This window comes from Vanessa atalanta, chromosome Z (assembly GCF_905147765.1).
Source record: "Vanessa atalanta chromosome Z, ilVanAtal1.2, whole genome shotgun sequence".
In the NCBI taxonomy this organism is placed as follows: Eukaryota; Metazoa; Arthropoda; class Insecta; order Lepidoptera; family Nymphalidae; genus Vanessa; species Vanessa atalanta.
In genome coordinates, this window is record NC_061902.1 from 5,899,487 (window position 1) to 5,922,121 (window position 22,635).

General features: G+C 30.5%; 2 protein-coding genes across 3 annotated transcripts; one reads left to right on the plus strand and one right to left on the minus strand.

The window, feature by feature from the left end:
• The first annotated feature begins 930 nt into the window (after nt 1-930).
• LOC125075776 (nuclear pore complex protein Nup153) lies at nt 931-12,783 on the plus strand. Of its 2 annotated transcripts, none has more exons than XM_047687517.1 (7): nt 931-1,287; nt 4,262-4,492; nt 5,322-5,571; nt 5,658-5,984; nt 6,062-6,221; nt 6,493-9,373; nt 9,615-12,783. In XM_047687517.1, exons 1-7 carry the CDS (start codon nt 1,225-1,227, stop codon nt 9,783-9,785), a joined length of 4,083 nt encoding a protein of 1,360 aa, XP_047543473.1. In that variant the 5' UTR covers nt 931-1,224; the 3' UTR covers nt 9,786-12,783. The 2 variants fall into 2 exon arrangements, with proteins under 2 accessions (XP_047543473.1, XP_047543474.1); XM_047687518.1 differs by having other exon boundaries at nt 9,618-12,783.
• A 98-nt stretch (nt 12,784-12,881) lies between these two features.
• Nucleotides 12,882-14,150, minus strand: LOC125076305. Its single transcript, XM_047688401.1, has one exon. The coding sequence runs from the start codon at nt 14,148-14,150 to the stop codon at nt 13,083-13,085; it is 1,068 nt and encodes a 355-aa protein (XP_047544357.1). The 3' UTR covers nt 12,882-13,082.
• Nucleotides 14,151-22,635: the final 8,485 nt, after the last annotated feature.

Genomic DNA, 22,635 nt, shown 5'->3' on the forward strand with positions numbered 1-22,635 from the left:
AATCAAACGTCCAAGTTTGGCAACCATAGGTGAGGCATGGTAGAATTTCTGAGTCCATGATTATTTTCTTGGCCGACAGAGGGAGTTGAGATTTGAATTCAAATCAAATCATTTAAATATAATATGATGTAAATTATTATTTATTTGTTTTGAAAGATTGTCATCTGGAGCCAAAACTCCATAACCAATAGCTCTCATACATTGGCGTAATATATTTTTTTAAACCTAAATTCTAAATAATTTGTTTGTTAACTGTGCTTCAAATTTCAAAATGATCCTTAACTTGGGGGCACTTGTCAATGTTAAATAATTATTATTTGTCTACTGTAATTTCGAAAAACAAAAGTAGTCTAGAGAGAAATGCATATTTTAGGGTAGTTTTATTTTTAAATATTATATATGCATACATGCATGCAATTATAAATAAAAATATTTATATTTTTATTTTAAATAATAATTCACAGATGTGTATTATTGTTATTAGTACTGTTTAAATAAATTAATATTTTATATCACTTTAAAATTAACAGTGGACAAATATTACCAAAATTGTTATAAAAAACCTTTATAATTCTAAAATTTTTGAGCTCAAACTAAAATATATTATTATTCATTTTATCGACGCACTGTAAATCTTGAAATTATAATTAATAGATATATTATGTTATATTTATTACACTATTCGAATGAACAAAACAATAATGCATATTTTACGAATTGATTAAATAATATTTTATAATTTGCAACCTGAGCTAAGATTTTTGTTTGGATAGTGAAATTTTATTTTATAAAACTTGTTAATCAATGTATACCGTGTATACAATTACTTTTTGTGGGTAGCGGCACCTTAATTACTTGACAATTAAAATAATGATAGTCATCTTTTACCTGTTTATTTATTTTTTTACACTAGCAATATTTTTGTGACCGCAAGCTTAGCGGTAACGTGAAATTGGTGATGTCGTTTAATCATTAAAAAGATTCCATAGTTTTACGCTCTAAAGTAGAATTTATTTTCGATAATATTACTTTTTATTTGTAACTTATGTTATCATAGTGTTCATTAGTGGCCACGGTGAGGTTTAAAATTTAGTCTTGCGTTTAATTTTTTGACACATAAAGACGCCATGTTTGTCACGTTTTTGCCAGTTGTGAATATATTTAACCGAAAATTCAATTGTTAATAGCACTAAATTGTACTCGAGTGTTTTAAAAAGAATAAAAATGAGCGCAAGTTTTACAGTGAATAAAGAGAAGAGATCCAAGTCTTCTAATGACGCCAATAATGTAAGTTATCATTGAATTCCCGCTCTTGGCGACTTTGTGGCCTCACGCGTAGATGTATATTTTTACCATTCAAAGGTGACGCGATGCTTAGCGACTTAATATTTAACCCTTATCTTATGTTTCCAAGTAAACTTATCACGACAACAATGTGCTATAAGGGGATACTTGCGGTTAAACGTATATTAATAAAATATATTTTTCTCAATTTGGACTAAACTTGTATAAAATTATTTCCATTACTTTTAAATATGCCTGCCTCCGAAACAATAGACTCGCTGTGCTTTAATTTCTCTATACTAAACACAGTTGTTTTTCATTAAAATATATTTTTTTAAATGTCCAACAGTAATACTATTGTTTGAATGAAGCTTTGCATAAATCACTAGTAATAGTAAAATCAATTTTATGAATATAATTTGTATAGCTACAATTGAAAACAATCATAAATTAAACTATTAATCTTTTGTTTAATATTTCTTCCCATTATCATCACCTGGTATCAATTTCTTTATATACTATTATAAGTAGCTGTATTTATGTTCTGTCTGCAAACATAACCATATAAATAATTAAGGTTGTTTTTGTGTACATAAGTATGACCAACTGTGCTTGCAAATATTTGGCTATGGCCGTGCGATTGTATTGTGATGCAACTTTATAAAAAAAATGGACTATTGAATCATTAAGAAATCAATAGCTGTTTGAACTTTTAAATGAATACTTTATTTTAAGTAGGTGCTTGGTACATATTAGGGGTACATAGGGGAAAAAAATGTTTTTGTTTATATTAATAATTTTAAAGATATACAGTTTAGTAATGTAAATGTAATGTGTAAATTATACAATTTTCAAATACTTATGCCAAATGCCAAGCGAATGGTATTTCATTCATTAATTGTACGATGCAAATTCAATAATCATAGACTTTTATAAAAGTATTATTTTTTAAGTTCATAGATATTTTTGTTTTCTTTTTTAAACAAATTATTGTAATTTTGATAGTAGATAGTAGGTAGATAGTAGATACTAGTAAAATAATGATATCAGATTTTCTTTGACTAACTAGTGGTCTTTTATGATATAATCAATAACTTTTTTGAGTTTATACACTAGATGAATATAGAGGCCACATTTAAATGTAAATTTTTTTTTTTGATGATTTTACTATAATCATATTAGTATATAAAAAATTAATGTTAATGATTTGTAAATTTGAAATCATTCTACAAATTGATGAGAGAATAGTTAGTTTTCCAATAAAAAAAATTGGATTAAAAATAAACATGGTGGCAAGTTATATTTTATCAAATAGCAGTATCCGTCTGTCTGACTATAGTCCAACACCTGGTATTATAATAGTAAAGTATTGGTTCAAATCTTTTACTGAAGTCCATTCTATAAAATATTTCAATTTTTAGTTTCTAATGTTTATTTGGACAAAAGAGCTAAGTTAAAAAAAATAAAAATGAACTTATACTTTTTTATTTACTTACTTATCTTGGCTTAGGAGCAAAGCATAATAATCTACACAACCACTCAACAATCATTTTCCTATGAATCAAGAGGAACTCTTAATAAATTTAAACATGATTTTATTATTACTACTACACAAAAAAATGCCTTTTATTTTGTGGTTAAGTGCAGTTGTGTTGTATATAAATAAACATATCTTAATCATAAACTCTCAGTAGTGCAGAATATAGAGAACTAGTAGCAAATGGTATATGTGGCATAGGCTATAATTTGTTGATGATGATTTTTTTCTATTGTTGACATAAAATACTGCTTGTTCACGAAATGCAAAATCCTTAATAATAATTTGTGTTTCATAATTTTTCATAAAATTGTTAAGACAAATAGGAATCAAATTGTGCTACAAAGGTAATCATAATTATAGAACATGGTTTGTAGCTTCAGCGATAAGTTTTTTTATGATGAAGATTGTGCCCAGTTATGCGCTTTTGCTTATGCATTTTCTGCAGCTGCAGCTGCAAGGTTTTCTCATTTTATACTAGTCTTAAAAACTGGCAAATTCTCTGCTGCACTAGCCATTATCTGGAATACACACATCACTTTTTTTGCACAAATCCATTATAAATACCTAGTATCTGTATTTACTCTTGTGATTAGAATAGGCTAAATGCGATCTACCTAAAACATAAGGTTAAATAATTTACCTATAGAGGATATTTGGGCCCATAATCTAAGTCATTGTGGTAGAATATGGCTGAAATTTTCTCATTCTGAAATGAGGTTTACACCCAGTAGTAGGACAGCTTATGAACAGGGATTATATGAGAATATTTTTTTATAATTGCCATCATACTATTCAAATTAAGTTTGAGTAAGGAATATTTTAAAAATCAATGTACTTTAAATTGTATTAATTTAACTTATTGTAAAGGAATATGGAGGTGCCACTAATGATAAATTGATTTTATATTTAATCATTTAAGATGAATAAATTTAATAATTTTTTTATTTAAATTATAAGATAATGCAAAACAAAGATTCAAGTTAGCAACATTTAATGAGGAATGGATTCCAGAAAATTATCACTTTTATTTTATAGATATTTATTAAAAATTTAAAATAGTATTTTTAAACTAACAATTTATTTTCAAAAACGGAAATATACTAATATTAAACCAATTTTTGGTGGAGTAGGCAAAAACCTTAAAATCCTACTGCATTATTTTTTTCTAATGAATTTCTAATTAATGATGAACCTAAATGAATGAATTGTAATATTTCAGTATTACAAAATTTACAATTCTCTATTGATTTATCATCATCATCATATCAATTACATATTTTACCCTATAAGAATAAAAATGGGCAATATCATCAAAAATGGCTTAGTGGTTTACCAGTGAAAGTGTATCAGACAGACAGTTACTTTCGCTTTTATAGTAATAATATGGATATCATATGTAATATACATAAGTTAAGGAGTGTCTATTATTTTTTTCAGTCCTTTGTCAAGAATGTAACATCAAAGATGACAGGATTTTTGCCATCTACAATAACAAAATGGTTCAGTAGTCCTAGCTCTACCAACACTAATGGATCAGTACCCATAGCTGAATCAACGGATTCTTCAACTGAAGATGAGGCTCCAGAAAGTCCAATTACAACTCAGCCACCTGCTAAAAGAATGCGATACAGTTCCCCGGGTACTTCGAACACCTATATTCCACCAGAAGTAAGTAATGTCAAATATTTATCAAGAATCAGTCCTGCCAATCGATATAATTTTAATACTTGTATCTTTGTGAAGGCACGTTTTTTTAAACTATGAGAAAATAGATTTCAAAATAATTTCAATAAAGATCATCAATATTTCCAAAAATGTAATTTTTAAAGTATTTGATCTTTGGTTTTTTAAGTAGTGATTTGGAATGCTAAAAAATTTAATAACCAAAGATGTGCATTTGCAAAAGTCGAATGTTACGTTTTAGTAAACTTCGTTAAAGTATCAAATAATATTTTTAAAGCTATTATTTGTGCACAAGATAATTAATGAATATTTCGCTTTAAATTTGCATACACACTATAAGGGAAATTAATTATTTTAAGAGCGGCTATAAAGGCAAATATGTAATCCTTACTTGATTTTGTGGAATTATGTATCCTTTTTCTTTTATTTATATAAATTAAAAAAATTCTTAATAGTTGAAAAGTGACCTCTTTCTTTAAGTTTTTTATTTATACTCAAAATAGGTTACATTTTTGAGACAATCATTTGATATCAAATTGTATGTACAGTCTAAATAATATAAAACAAAATATTTTAATTTAATTCAAAACTAGACTAAATTTTTTCATTACATTACACTTTGATTGATGAATATTTTGCTTTAAATTCGCATACCCACCATAAGCGAAATTAATTATTTTAAGAGGGGCTGTAAAAGAAAATATGTAATCAAAAATGTAACAATATGTGCACACAGATCTTATCTGTAAAAAATGTTTTATACTATTACCAATACTTTATACATATATGTTTATTTATGATTCAATATTTTTAGACAAAATGTACGAGTACTAACACGGAGTCCATTGCAACATATAGTGAAATGCAGTCTCCGATAAGCAGAAATGCATTTAGACCAGAATCAAATTTTGTGTCCACAAAGCTGCATTCACCATCTGAAGAATCTATTAACGAAACCAAAAAAGAGCCATTTTTTTATAATTTGGATTCAAGTTTAAATGAAAACAATTCTGTTTTAAAGAAACGAAAGTCCCTTTTTAACATTAACCACGAAGAAAATTATGGTAAGAAATTAACATTTAATTTTGTAACAAATGTGTTTTTGCGAATGGTAATATAATATTATATTTTATTGAAATCTTTATTTCAGTAAGTAATTCAACGGGCATGAGTCTTAGTGAACCACAATTCAAAGCCAGTTATCTTTCTGCTCCATTTTACACTAGACAGGCAATATATGGTAGAGCAATAAGCGCTTACATGAATGAACCAAATATTAAACAAAGAAAGGATACCTTAGTAACAAATAATAGCAATGATGACAATGTTGCTATTAGTCACTCAGCTAGACGCGTTTTGGATTTGTTAGAAAATTATTCCTCTCCATTAATGGAAGCTAAAAGAATATCTCAATTCATGAAATCTTCTAATAATAATACTCTAGACAGTTCTAAAGCCAGCAGTAGCAAAGGACTTTGTAAGTATTATATAACAGTGTATATGACATAATTTTAAGGAGTACAGGTTTTATATAAGAATGTTTTATTTTTCCAGCATATAAAACACAAGAACTTCATGTGCCAAGCATTGCAACAATATTAAGACTTAAGCAAAAGTCAAGACTTATGGATACAACCAGTGCTGCTCGACAGTTAATGGCATCGCACAGTAGCTCACCTGATTTTATGGCATATCCAGCACCAGCAAGTCAAAGGTTAATAAATAATTAGTATATAAAAAATCAACACTTAATTGTTTCACTTTGCTAGATGGTATTGGCAATGTCTAAAAAAAAACTGATTTGCAATGTCAGATAGTTTAGATAGACAATCAATCTCAAAAAGGGTGCTAATTTATATTAAGTTCAGTAAAAAATTAAATAATGTAAGGTTGGTTGTGAAACCTACACAAGGAATACAAAAAAATGTATACTAAAATGTTTTGTTACAGTTTTATTTATTAATATTATATTTCATTTATTGCAGTAATACATTGAAAGAAACAAGTGATAAGTTAACCACTAAAATTAAGTCCAGATTGACTAGGATAAACAGAGAGGAAAAGGCAGTGTACGAAAGCAATGAACCTATCAATCTTCCTACTGCAGTTTTACAAATTGATAAAGATAATTTACCTAAGTTTTCTTTGGGCATTCCTACACCCAAACTAATACCAAGTTCTTCAACTGTTACTGCTACAGATTTTCCAAATTCTTTACCACCAGCAGTAAACACAGTGATGGCAAATATTGATAAAAAAATTAATGAAACAAATGTGGATAAAGGAGAAAACACTAATAATAGCAGCTACCAATTTTCGATTCCAGTCAATGTATCTAGTGAAACGGTAAGTGCTTCTTCAGTGCCTGCAAAGTTTACATTTGGCAGTCCAGAAAGGACTATAGAAAAGACAATAGATACAAAAACTGATAGCGCTCTCTCCAAAGTTCATCATCCAATTATTAAAGTAAAGACAGATTTACTACCACAATCAGAAGATTGGAAATGTGAGGATTGTTGGGTATCTAATAAACCAGATTCTGCAAACTGTGTATGTTGTGGAGGTAAAAAGCCTATAAAAAAATCCACAAAAGTTAATAAATGCACACTCTGTCAAGTAGTTTTGGACAAAGATTGTACAAGTAAATGTGTTAATTGTGAAAAAACGTCCAACAATACTGGAAACTCAAAACTCGTGAGTATAGATCTATCACAATGGAAATGTCAAGACTGCTGGGTGAAGAATGATGAAGGAGTAGAAAATTGTGTCTGTTGTGGTAGTAAAAAACCCAACTCTGAAGGAACTGTTGCCAATTCAAAACCTGAAAGTGTTGAAAGTGATTGGAAATGTGAAGTATGTTTGATTAAAAATAAAAGCAGTGTTGAGACATGTGCTGCATGTGGTGAAGTAAAACCTATTTCAAAAAATCCTCTTACCAATAATGGTAAATCTGCTTATCAATCTAAAACTACTGGTAATGTTTCTTTACTTAAAAATATTATTAAATCACAAACTGAAAAGTGGGAGTGTGTAAATTGCTTGGTGCGCAATGACAACAATTTAAGTAAATGCGTTTGTTGTGAGACAGAAAAACCAGGAACTATAAAAGAATCTGAAAAGAAAAGTTTTAATTTTGGTATTAGTCCAAATATGTCATTTAAATTTGGTATTGATCCAAAACTTGCTGAAAACAAAATTGTAGAACCTACACCAGTAACATTAGTTACACCTGCAAAAGAATCTGAGACTAACAATAATAATTTATCTAACACATTTACTTTTGGTTTACCAAAAAAGAAACCATCAGATAAATTTAACAAATTGGAAGAGACACCAGGTGAAATTTCTAAACCTGCATATACATTTGGAATACCGAAACAAACTGCAGAATCTACAAGTAAAAATGTTTTTAATAATCCTGTTCTTGGCAGCAAATTGCATGACGAAGCGCCAAAATCTTTAACTGTAATAAATGAAGAAAAGGATGAAGCTGAAATTGAGCAACCAAAAACACCGGTTTCAAACATTAAACCAATAGGTATATTTGCTGCACCAGTTCCAGCCCAAACTCAAACCAAGACTACCGAGACACCAGTTTCAAGTATAAATTCCCTTAACAGTTTAGAAAAAAATGACCCACAGAATCCTTTACTCCTTTCTACGTCACAATCTTCAGCTGAAACTGGAGTGCCTAAAACTACATTTACTTTTTCTTCAAGTGGCATAAGAATAGCATCAAATCTATTTAGTCCACAAGTAACAACCACTTCAACAACAACTTTACAAGAAACACCTGTTTCATCTTCTTCTTCTTCTTTGTCATTTTTTCAAAAAAGTGATCCCGTTACTTCATCATCTTTGTCATTCTTTCAAAAAAGTGAATCGACACCTGCAACATTATCCCTTTTTAATAAAACAGAGACTACAATAACTACCACTGTTTCACAGCCAGGTGTATCTGGCACGCCAGTATTCAGTTTTGGCAGTAATAATGTACCAAATGTCTTGGCACAACCGGAGCAGCCGAAATTTAATTTTTCTTTTGGAAGCACAAATAAACCTGATACTCCATCTTTATTCAAAGCACCTTTCGGTGCTACTGCCGATAGTAACGTCGGTGCCAATAACTTTACACTGACAAATGCTAATTCTATGAACACTGGTAATGTTTTGTCTGGAAATACACTTGGTGGATTACCTGGTGCGAATAATATGACTGGGAATATCTTATCTGGTGGTAGTGGATTGCCAGCAGTAAATCCATTGAGTGGACTATCAGGCAGCAATGCACTGGGAACTGCGAATCCTTTAAGTGGACTTGTCTTATCAACAAATTCATTGTCTGAGGCCAACAACTTGTCTCAAACTAACATCTCATCTACAATGCAACCAGGTGGTCTATTTGGCGCCGCAATAAAAAAAGACGACATGTGGTCTTCGAGTAACAATACCTCTAATAATATGTTTGTCTCAAATGCCACAAACAATAATGCACAAAAGCCTGCTTTTAATTTTGGTAGCTCTTTACCATTTAACTCTAACAACGCAAATCCTGCTCCCACCTTTGGGAGCCCATCACAACCAACTCAAAATATGTTTGGAATATCAAATCAAAACAGTCAACCATCATTATTTTCGAATCAAATGCAAAACTCTGCCCCACCAAATATATTTGGAGCACCACAGCCTGCCAGTAACTCTGTGCCAACAGTGGGAATGTTTGGAACACCTAGTACAGGAGTTGCGCCCAATTTCGGGTCACCCAATCCTATTCCAACCTTTGAAGCACCTTCGATGAATCCTACACCAGCTCCAGCATTTAATTTTGGAGCACAACAAACAACTGGAATATTTGGATTTGGACAGGTAAATGACCTTTATATAACATGCTTCAAAATTAAATTTAATAAGAAACTCATTTTTGTGTTTGTTAAATATAATAGTGGAGATTCTATACTAACTGCATTCCAATATAATGCCAACCAAATGAAATTCCATTGTATAATAATAGTAATCATCAATAAACATATTTTGAAGTAGTCCTTAGTATCCCAATCCTTAGTATCCGAATGTACGATATGTATGATAATGGACATAATCACTTTAGCAGCAGCAACAACAGCAACCACAGCAGCAACAACATCCTGGTGGCGTATACAATTTCGGTGCAACGCCTGCGAGTGCAGGGTCAACGCAGGTTCAGTTTAATATGGGCAGTTCCCCGTATATTTCTGGTCGACGTGTGAGAAAAGCAATTCGTAGGACCTCGCAGCGATGAATCCCACGGACGTCAACCTTTAGAAACCATTTGTAATTATGTAGTGGAAGACTAAGTTTATCTGAACCCTGTTCACTTACAAGATTAAAGCAAAGAATAAATAATAAGTTGTCAACACAAATTTCAGATTATATTGTGTAAATGTTGGATAGAATCAAGGGAAGTTTAGATTACATTACATTTAATATAATTGGAATAAGACTTAAAAAATACCTTTTTTATGTAAGTATTGATATTGAATTTGTAATCATGTCTCCCAATCTTTTACCTTTGTGAAATGCTAACATACATAAAGTGGAATGATCAGGTTAAATTTTACATTAAAAAATGTAGATGTAATGGATGCATAAGTAATTTACTTTCTTGATAGTGAACAAGGTGTAGTTAAAAATTGTATAATATTACTTACTAGAAGCAACTTTGGAATTATAATTAATAAATTAAAAAGGGATATAACTATGAAACTATAGAGTGGAAAAAGTTCTCAAGCCTAATAGTGATATTTTAGGTAACAATTTTCTTGTCTTATTTATACATTTAAAAGTAAGTAAATGTTTTGAATTACATCTATGTGTTACACAATATCATAATATAATCTAAATGTTATGTAGAAAAATTAACCGATGAAATATTTCATGCATGTCATAGCAAGTCTCTATGTGAATTAGTGCAGTGTTTCAGTGTTTATGATGCTTTTTTTAATACATAATATTAATTAAAGAACCTGATTAATTTAAACGTCAAATTAATTATCACATTTTAAACATCATTGACACCTTATATATATTTCAGAATAACCATTAATGATTTTAAAAATTAAAAAAAAAACAGCTAAAGTAAAGGGTGGCGCTTTACATTCAACAATGTGAGATTTACTGGCTGTTACTTACACATGTATGTTAAAAACATAACTTTGAATATTGTCGACATCCCATTTATTATTTTGGCGGTCTATTTCATTTTGATTTTAAGCCCTGTTCTGGCAATTTCATATCATTAGTCTATGTTTTTAATTTGAGTCTGGGCTATATTTTTATACAGTGCAGTTTTTTTTTTACTGGATATATATATTTTTTAATTTTAATACAAACAAAATGTTCACGTATACAATGACTGACTGACTTATACTGAAAGAATTAAAACACATGACATAATCCCCTTATATTAAATTATCAACTCTTAATTTTTATAGGTTTTTTTTACTATGAAAATAAATTACTCTTAAAATTATTGACGTTATCATTTGTAAGCACAAAGAGTACTAAAATTTATTAACATAGTATATTTGAACTAGTTCCGGTTCTTGAAATTTTCCTTGCCACTGAAATCACTTAGTACTTAATGTCATATATCAAAATTGTATATGAGCGCCAAGATATTAGTTCCTCAGGACTGACAACTGAGGATATATTGTTACTTATACTATACATTTTTGAACGAAAATGTTTTCTAAATGTTAATTATGAATTTCAAAAATAATCACATGATCCTTTCCGAAATATTTTTAGAATATAAGTGATGTATTTCTTTCGAAATATGTTTTTTTCTTGTAAATAATGTTTTTAAACAATAAAGGATCAAAAGATGGTCGTCAAAGTTATTGACGATGTTAAATATTCACATCGATGTAACAAACAAATGTGCATAAAGGAAGCAGGTCTTCACTTTCTATAATGCTAAAATCGAAAGAGATTTGTTTTTGTCTTAACGTTTTTTACTTTATTTATGGAAAATAAACTTTTAATGAATTAAGGTACACTTGTAATGCTTGTCAACATAATTAAATAGTTGTCACTGAATAGTGTCTTTGTATACGAACAAATACTTTAAGTAACGTAACCTTTTCAGGCACTTAATGTATTCAATGGTTTTCTTTAATTTTCAAAGGTATTTTTCAATTTGTTTTGTTAAAACTAAAATATGATTACAGTTTAAATTTCAACGCTTTGTACTTCTTATTTATATAAGTATAGTTAAAAGCCGTTCGTATTTAGGTATACCACCCTTATAAATAAATATGATGATTAAAGCATTTTAATGAAAAAATATTTTTATCAATGCATAATTGATGTATTTCCAAATAAGTAATCCATTTGTTTTATAGAAAGGGTAAATATAAATCTAACTCAAATTGCCTTTACATTATTAGACAGTCCATTCCGATATTTTAATTCAGTAAAATATTTTGCTTTATAGGATCTTATTGATAAGTGTAAAATATCAGTGTAACAAAATTATATATGAAAATAGTATTTGATGATTCTGTGTAATTTGTGCTAGTATCTAATATTTCACTTTCTGGGAAGTGAAAATTTACCTTAATACGTTTCTCGTTTTTTTTTTTACTATTTTATTTACTATTCTTTGAATTTTGTCAATATACGGTTGCAAGTTCATGTAAGTAAATTATATATTCAAATTTACTTACCACAAGGGAGTATTTTCGATAACACCTAAATACAAGGCTCTAGCTGTAAAGATAGTATTAATTTGATAAGTTCTCTTCAAAAATGATTTGTGTTATTACTTTATGAAATCAGAATTTTAGTTCGCTGTAGCTGTGATATATTAAATTGTGAACAGTAACAGCAACTTTTTCTTTACTTGTATTTGTTATCAACATTCGTATAAATATTTTTGCTATGTTTTTATTTTGTATGAGGCGATAGATAAATTTTAGTTGCAATAATTTAGTTTTAATTTACATTGTGCGAGGACGTATTTAAGGTATGATAAGACTATTTTTATTGTGGTAGTAATTAATGGAAGGTTATCTATATGCGTCCTACCAACCGTAACCGTGTAAAATATGTAATAGAATTAAACTGTAATATCAACATTACAATAAAGTTAAAATGAAAGTTGGGGAGCAAAACTAAAATATTATCGATACACTATTTCGTGTATTTGATATTAAATGTTCATAAAGGAAATTAATTAAATTAAATATCGTGTTTTGAATTCAATGCTTTTAGATTTGTTCCTCAATACAAACGGCCATTTATTACAGTTTTATTATTTTTGCCCAAAATATCCCTTTAAGCGCATACATCATTTGTACTGTTTAAAATATTCAATACAAAAAGTAGCGGCGTATGTATATTTTAGATTAAACAGTGTATACAAGCAAAATTTTATGATGGACGGTAACTATGAGAATTTCACTTGCACTTGCCTGTTTAAATAATAAGACATGATAGTATGAGTGCTTTTATGTAATCTTATGATGGTATTGAACATGATTATAGCTAGGTGATACAATTATAACGCACTTAACCTGTAAATAAATTGTTTTTCTTAAAAAGAGTTCATCGGTTCAGGCAAAATAGCGCCAATAGTTCGTTTTTGTTTGCTCAGAAATACGTGCCGATGTCCCTTGCCGTCAATGCCGCAATCTATATTTTTTATGGTGTACCTTCCGACTCCCGGCCACACAACAACACGTTTGTATCCGGGCGGTTTGTCATAGCTGCTATTAAAACCACGTTTATTCTGTTTAAATGTTTTAAGTTTACTGATGTTATAATGCACTGGTCCAGGTTCTTCAGCTTTTCGAATACACATTGATATATCTACCAAAGTATTGCGTCCTCTGTGTGGAAGACTTCGGTTTGTTTTATTCATCGTTCCAAAGTGTGAGTTTTTGTATCTATTTAATGTCGTTCCGAGGGCTAAAGGCCAGGTAGCCGCAGTACATCTCATAGTACTCGAGAAATGATTTTTTATTGTACTTTCGTCACGTTTTCCCGTAAAAAGATCATATGGTCCACGTAACGAAACAACTTTCATTGATTTCATTTCGACACATTGTTTATCGATCACTCTGTAACGGTTAGGTGCCAATGACCACTTCGTCGAGGTATCTTTAAATCTGCAAGGTTCTTCTCTTTCAAAACTAGGTCGTACAGAATGTGGACCATAAGGGGCTTTAAAAGGAACACTTTTGTAATACGTACCGGGTCCAGGGATATCACTCTTTTTGGTTTTATCGCGAGGAGTTCTCCCAAAGCCTAGGTTTTTGCATGCAGCTTCGTATTTTTTTCCGTATGTAACCTCATGCCAAGCGGGGCCGAGAATGGAATCGAACCATTTTCTTTGTTGTAAAACTTTCTGATTTCTATACCCGAGATTTCTTGCCCAATCTTCCAATTCTGCTTTGTATCTCCATGGATCCTTGCTGGAAATTCTATTTTTTTTAATAGGAAAATTTTTACTAATATTTTTTGGGTTGTAAAGGCACGGATCACAGCCGTTTGGTCTTGTTGAATAAAGACCGCTTGGGTCTAAACCTGGATGCACAGTAATTTTTCCGAAACGTTTCACACTTGAACCAAAAGGGGCCTTCTTAATTTTAGCTGTAGACATTTTTTTTATATATATAGAAAATACTACGTTTTAGTAATTATTTTGAAAGACATTCTTTTTTATTATTTTGTTGGTGCCAGTAATTATTAATGGCATTTTTTAACTTGTCAATAAATAAGTATCTACTATATATATATATATAAATATTAATTTACTTTTTAGATTAGAATGTTTCTTTTAGCTGGAGGCTGCTTTCCGAAACGGTGGTAGTGTTTAAGTTGTCGGCGCAGTATGTCTTTTTCTTCTATTCTCATCCCTCCTCACTAACTCCATCCATGTCTTCTTAGGTCGTCCTCTTCCTCTCCTTCTTTAATGCTATGAATGATTGTCAAAAATAAAAATTGAATGAGTATTCCATGAAATAAACATTGTATTTATTTGATGGTACGTACGTTATTTACGTGCTTTTATTTGCACAGAGGTCTCAATGTTCAAGTTTATTTTTTTACTAAGATATCTTGTAATTGTTATAAATTATCTTCCATATATTTTAAATATATAAGCTTCAAGATTATAATGAATTATTTAATTAAAGAGTGAACATATACTAGTATATAACTAATATATTTTCACTTAATACAATCATTACATGGTATAAAACAAAGTCTCTTACCGCTGTCTGCCCTATGTATGCTTAGATCTTTAAAATTACACAACGTATTTTGATGCGGTTTATTTAATAGATAGAACGATTCAAGAGGAAGGTTTATAGAAGAATAATATAGAAGAGAAATACTGATAATTTTAGAGCTTTCTGAAGTGATATCGTGCAAACGCTGGCTGAATCCTACTAATCCTACTAGATGAAAATAATGTACTACAGTGTTGTACACCTTATAAAGGTCTTCAAAAATGTCTGCGATGGTATATGTCTATTTCTTAGAGATACCCCCACAACAACCATTTTTTATCCTTTTTTTACGAGAAATAATAGCTAATTTTCGAAGCGATTTTAAGCCATAATTAATCCTTATCCCATTAAGTACCTTAAATACATTGTACATTTAATATACTTCGATATGGCTCATTACAGCATGTAATTTAAATGAATATTTTCGAAGATAATACAGATTTAAAAAGCAGGGACATAGCGGTTTGTATTTTCTAATGACTGTAGAACTGTGAACGTTGTAAGACAATTTTGTAGTATATTTAGTACCACCCGTGCGCAGCCGGGGCGGGTCGCTAGTTTACGTATATAATAGAAATTGGTGGTAGAACTTTATGATTGCCCTCCACCGCACAACGGACATAACATCTTTGTTTCCAACTTTGGTGGCGCTTTGGCGATGTCCTAAATGGTTAATATTTCTTATACCACCAACGCCTAGGGGCGGTGGTGATGTAAGACGACCTGATAGGTGGTATTTACATAAAAAAATACATTAACTTTATAATAATCATAAAAAATTAAAGTGGCACGAAATAATACTAATGTTCAAATCGTTAATTTTTGCTCTACTAAATTTTTAATGCTTTTTCGTTACAAGTACCCAATTATTCAAATTATATTTATTATGTAAACACAAACACGTGGTAGCTTTGTTATATATCGATTGAGTAACTATAATAATTTATTAGGTATACGTAAGTTGTAGTGTCATAACATTTGCTCCAGAGCCAGAAAGTTCAATTTTTTTTTTATTATTTTTTTTATAATTTTGATAAAAGCGGTAATGTTTAGGTCATATATCGAATTTGGGGCTAGCTGGAAAACATTCGCCGATATTATGCAGACCGACATGCAGTATACTGCAATGGCGAAGTTTTTTCCGCGATAGACTATGAAGTGTCTACTTCACTTTTATCGTGTATACAATGTGTGTAGATAGGTAGTTCTCCATGATATCTTTCTAAAAATGTATGCTACTTGCGACAACATCTACCAGGTAATATTAGCACATAGCTTAAGAAATATATTAAAGTTTCCTTTGAGCTTATCTTATTAGGAGTTAAAGAGATTTTGATATGGATGAATTCAAAATATACGAATACAGATCAGTTATTTGTGGTAGCGATATTTTGTAAGGGGCTTTTGCTGCGAATTAGAGAAAATCTAAGGAAGGGGAACTGGCAGTTCTCTGCATTAGTAAATACCGCGCCTAAGGCGGCGTACATTGAAAATCGATGGGGGCAGGAGGCCGGCCGCGCTTGCGTCTCGCGTGTTTCGTCCGCGTGTCGCCGCCGGACCGCCGCCGTTGCCGCACGCCCCCGACCTGTAGGACGCCGCTAGACTTGTTGCGAAGGCCACCTGTTAACACATGGAGGCGCCGTGAATCCAAGGTAAGTTTACTTTAATTCATAATCCGGCAAGCCGCTGCGAATTCAGCTATTATTTTAAAAGCAAAAAATAAAAATACTGTCACAATTTTGGCGCGTATTTATTTTATATTTTGTAACTGTAGGTAAGGTTAAGTTTACAATATGAATGAACATAAAATTCGTGGGTCGTTCTTAGTTGAATCAGTCGAGTTTATAAATTTTCACATTCAATTGACTGTTTTATAGCGAAATGAAGATCCAAAATAATTTTAAAAACTTTTTTAATTTTGTATAGCAAATAATTATTAAAAAAGTAATACTTGTTTATGTTTACGTACGAATTAGTAATTATTGCATGTTTTAAATGATAGTTATGATAATTATTTAATTGTTTACGTACATTGGTTAATCGGTAAATTAATCCGTCAATACTTTGATCATTGTCCGCAGTTTTATTTTGATATTTGAATAATACAACATGATACAATAAATGTAAATATTTTTTTGTTTCGACTGTACAATAATTATAGGTATCGTACCTATAATTATTGTATAATCAAATCGTCGTTGTTTTTCAATATAAATATGTATTAAATTATAGTTTAATTTAGATGAACTAGGTTATGTTTTATTGAAATCGTCAACATTATATCATTTAATTTAGTAAATTCCGCATACCGTATTTCTTTTTAGATTGTCTCCGCAAGTTAAAACATTTTATCGATTAACGCTTTTAACGTGATATTAACCGATACACTAAATCACGCCTAAGGACATTAGATAGATTATATTATCTTGTAAATTATATAATGAAGTTGACAAGAATTATTTGAATTAGTTTGGAAAATACTGATAAATACAGTGTATTTATTTTACTCCACGTCTACTAATAGCACCTAATTTTTACTATACATATATACTTAATTGCATATATTTATATTTCAATTTGTAACAATTGGTATTTACTATTGAAATTGGTGAATCGACAGACAATAGATCGCACCAAAGTAACATCTATGTCTTGCATCTACATGTAATACGTTAAAAATCTGAAACATTTGTAGTATACCAGAATTTGATTTTCTAGGACAATTTAGGAAATCTAGGTTTGTAATACCAAATGGATAAATTAGTCGGATGTAGGTACTTATTAAAAGTTTTAATTCTATTATTATAAAGTACATATTATAAAGTACAGATGACAGATGCGAATAGGTGATTAGTGGTCAACTTTCCTCTTAATATTGACCGTATTTCTGAATCAGATTTTTGGTTCATAAATTGCAAAATCTCTGGTAACTTTTGTCCATTATATATTGTATATTATCAAGAATATAACTCGTTAATATACATTTATATACACTGACAAACTAATCTTTACTCTGGAACACAATACCTCAAGAAATAATTTTGTCGGTAACATCTGAGAAAAGCAGAATAAGAATAAAATGCCACGTTTCAAAAGAATTGTTTTCTCTATTAATGTATGTGAACCTATGATGGTTTGATCAGTTGTTAAAATTTTTATATAACGATGGAAATCCTTTTTCGAAGAGTTATTATGGTTTTAATTTGAAAGTTTGGACAACGAGATTCATATAATACGTCATTCGAACTAAGTTTATATTTTATCTTTGAAAATATACATTGTAATAAAGAATTCGATGTGTAACTGCCCTTTAAGGAATTTCTTCTATACCTAAATTTGTATTTGTGTTGTAGATTAACTATGCCGCTTAAGTACAAGCGTAATACTGGTGTCCAGCCACGATGAAGTACTTGAGACGAAGATGCTCTTGTTGAGGCAATGGAAGAATGAGACGATAAACGAATACTACTCGTATAATTTTAATTATTTTTGATCTTCGACCTTCATATATTCGCCTGATAGACATTTTAATTTAGACTGGCGATCAAAGAACAACAAACCTGGTGAAGCCAATAACAATCATAAAAGGTTGAAAATAAACCCTCTGCTAAGAAAAGAAAAGCATTGCAACAATTTTTATTTACTTTAATTACATTTAATACAAATTTAATTACATTCTTTATTCAAGATTCAAATGAAACTATGACATTATTTACATATTTTCAGTATTTTCAGGCTTATATACATCTTGAGTTATGATCTCCCTTAAGAGAATAAGTGACTACAATTATAAATAGCAAGGTATACAGACAAATATGATAATTACGAAACGAAACCCTGATTTTTTTTCCAATGAGCATATTTTTTGAAAATGTGGTACAGGTGATCAAGTCACTAAATGATAAGTGAATATTATTGCAAAGAATATGTTGAGAGGAAAAAAAAAACCATAAAAAATGCAGTAATTTATTATTGTAAATCATAATATAATAAAAATACTTTAATAAATGGTGACTTTGATTATACAAGGTTTCTCTTCTGATTCTTTCTCGACGTTGCTAGGCTTTGCATAATTATTTACAATCTTTCATGCCTAACTTAATTTATCTTAATTCTCTATATATTATACCTTCGCTTTTATGGACATAAAAAATAAAGACGCTTTCTTTAGATAACACTTATCTAAATCTCACATATACGAAAGTGAAATCACCATTTTATGGTTTATAATAAAGTTGTTATCTAGGAATTATGATATTTCGAAATATTTTTTAAATAATACCAACAATGTTAAGTGTTATTTTTGCAGGATTTGATTGTCATTAAAACTTTTTTATGAATGTATTGTTTTACGTTCAAAATCTCAGTCAAATGTTCATCTAAAATACACCAGATATTTTTTCATACGATATAGGAAACACACAACAGATAGCCTAGATGCAATAATAGTGTTGTAAGTCTATACAGCAGTATTTTGTAGTGTCGATGGAAAAAGAAATTTCTTTGAAATGCCGCAAGCTCGACGTTAACCCTCCTTGAGAATGTTTTCCTGGTTAAAAAAGGGTACAATACGATTTCCTTATAACTAAGTACATCTGAGGGTAGTGTTAATAATCCTTATGGAAACGAAAAATATCAAAGAAACAGATTATTAAGGACTTCACTTTTGTAGTAATTATTTTTATTTAATGAACTTTTCCATTAATAACGTCAAGTGGTTAGGAAGTACGTTAACTTAGAAAACAATTAAAAATGTGTTGTTTGTTTATGGCTGTGTCTTGGGCTGTTACTATTTCCACTGTTTTTATTTGCGCCAAAGTTTTCTCTGTCTTCTGCAAACAGTCTGTTCATGCCATCTTCTTCAGGTCATCGGTTCGCCTGGAAGGAGTGCATTCTACGCTGTGATTTCGAGGATACGTCTGCTTCAATGGCCATCGGTACTTCGACTAGCTGTGTTGGTAGATCCGGTTCGTTTCTGGATTAAATTTCTGACTTTATCCTTTAAAAATATACCTTTTACAGCTCGTTTCACAAAATAACTATTATGAGGGTTTTTGATCCTGCTGCTAACTATTTCAAACAAATTCTTTAAAGGTAGGTACTTTATGCTAGTAGACTCGTACAAGCTTTCTTGAATCGTAATTTTGTATTGATTGAAAATTAAATGTAAAGCAGATAAATTACATAGTTGTGTAAGGCCAATGACAATTTTTTACTCAATATAATTTACACAATAACAACTGTCGTCAAAAGTACTCTCTCACCGATCAAAAGGTTCTAAGTACTTAATTAGAAAAAAAGAAAAAAATTATCAAGGACAAATATTTATTCAATTGTTCACTCAGTCAGCTTAGAATCCCCTGGCTCATAGTAAACATAAAATAGACAATATATGTTTTACTAGAGGTTGGTCGGTAGAGGCTAGCCAAACTTTATAACAATCACACGAAATTAACACAGTACGGAAACAAAACCATTTTTATAATTAAAACAAAATTAAGAGATTATCAATTTAGAAACAGTTGTGTGTGTTTGTGTATCTAAATATGCGTTGCTGCGTCTTAGATAGCTAAGACGCAGCTTGCCTCTGCAGGCTTTTTTTGCCTCGAAGGCGTCATTAAGCGCTCAGTCCTGAGTAGGCTCTTTTATAGTGGTGACAGAAGGACAGTCCGAATAGGGTCGACTCCTTTCTCCTGTTTTTTTGGAGAATGAGGCTTAGCGGAAATAATATGCTCTCACTAACACCACACATGTTCCTTTGGTACGATGATGGTCTCGCAGTAGTAGCCACCACCGAACAATAAATCATGCAATCATGAATCGCATTAACTTGAGTAATATTTTTAACATATTGTTGTTGCTAGTGCAAGATGACGAGGGCCGTATAGCGATACACTAATCTAGTAGGTAAGTGGCTCCTTCTACTTTGCTACTTACCGAAACTGACGTATGTGCCAAGTACCTCCGTTTTCCTAAGTGAGAGTACTATGTTGTATTAATCAGTTTCAGGGAACCGCAGATTCTCTTACGTTACGTGCGTATATAATCTTCTTTTGTTTGACTCGATTCCATTACATTCCATTCCACACCACATGCGTGGCCCCAGATTACAGTCCGTAGATCATGAAAGAAGAGAACTTCCTTATAAAACGCAATCCAGTCCGTAATAAATGAAATTATGACCTTAGCCAGATGAGTTGCCTTAAGTATAATATCCTATACGAAATAGGAGTGGCTCATGTAGATGCCAGCCATTCTACTTACCCTATACGTTGCTAAAGATCACCATAGAGAAAAATACCCTCGCAGAGCAGAATCAGACGAGCTGAGTATTCTATCTTATCATATGCCTGATCGAGTCAATATAAATGTTATTAGAGTTTCCCGTCGTGGTATACTCGGTAGTAGTTTGGAATCTGTAAATTGTAATGAGCAAATCCTCGGAAAAACATTTGAAAACATTGGTCTTGCGCCTGAATTTATTCCGGTTCTTCCGGATTTGGCCTCCTATCAGATTATTAGAATGGAGGAAAACAGTGCAAATGTGTTTGCAAAAACACTTTTTCTTGTGCAAACATGTGTTTGCACAAGAAAAAGTCTTGCATAGTTGGATAACCTATTTTGAAAATAACCGCCATGGTCAAGATGGACATCTAAAACATTGAGATAACTCATTTTCTTGATTAAAAAAAATGTATACACGGCATCCAGAAAATACACGAAGAAGCTTGTTTAATATTAATTTTAAGTGAAAATTATATGGATTGATTGCAGTTAATATGGAATGTATGTCAGTTAAAACATCTTTATTTTTTCTTCCAAGATAATCCTCAAATATAATTAAATCAAGTGACGCTTCTTTTGTAAGTTTGTAAGATTTGCGCTGTTTAAACTAACATAAAATCAACTCTAATATTCTATACTAATATACTATAATGTGTGTATGTACATAAACATATATGCACTTCTAAATTATTTTTTCACTCTCGTTTACTGAAATGCTCACCGATCTCTAAATCTCTAATTTAATTTGCATTCAGTTTATTGAGATTGTTTATATATATTAAGTGACGCCTTTTTGGACACGATGAGAGTCCATTCGCTTGGTCATTTGTTCGACCTCTGTAAAGTTATGTTCCAAAGTGTTGAATATTTTCTTTAAAGTAATATTTTTCATATTTGTGGATTGTGAATTTAAAGTTTCTAGTAAATTTATCAGGTACACTTTAAACGTTAAAGTTAGAAACTTATGACTAATGGAACTTGGTCATACCACTGGCAAAAAATAAGCTCCCCAGATATAAAACAAAAGTAAGATGAATCGCTTGGAACGTGTGAAACGACGAGTGTTTAGGTTAATAATAAGTTAATAACAATTAATAATTTGAGTGACAGCACTTGTATCACATCCTTTGTTTAAAAATAATCTGAGACCATATTCAATGCAAGGAATTTGTAAAGTTTTTTGACAATTTGATATCCTATTGAAATATTAATAAATATAGTATATAGTTCTCAATATAAGATCGCATCCATAAAATACTGTAAGTATTAGCTTTTTGATTATAAGCTAAGATTAAAAAGTCTGAAACTACAGAACTGTTTTTTTTATAATTCTATCAACATTTGAAAGTAACGTTATTCTGTGTTATATAGTAAAACAAATAACAACAACAACAAACAGAAGAAAAGTATTATAAAAGTAAAGTATTAAACATAAATGCTATGCGTTACAAAGATATTATCTCTTTAGTAAAAACAAAAATAGTCGTTAGCACCATATTGGATCTCTGATAAATAACACTTGGTAAAAAAACTTAAAAATAGATTACTTCAAAAGATAGACCTGAAATG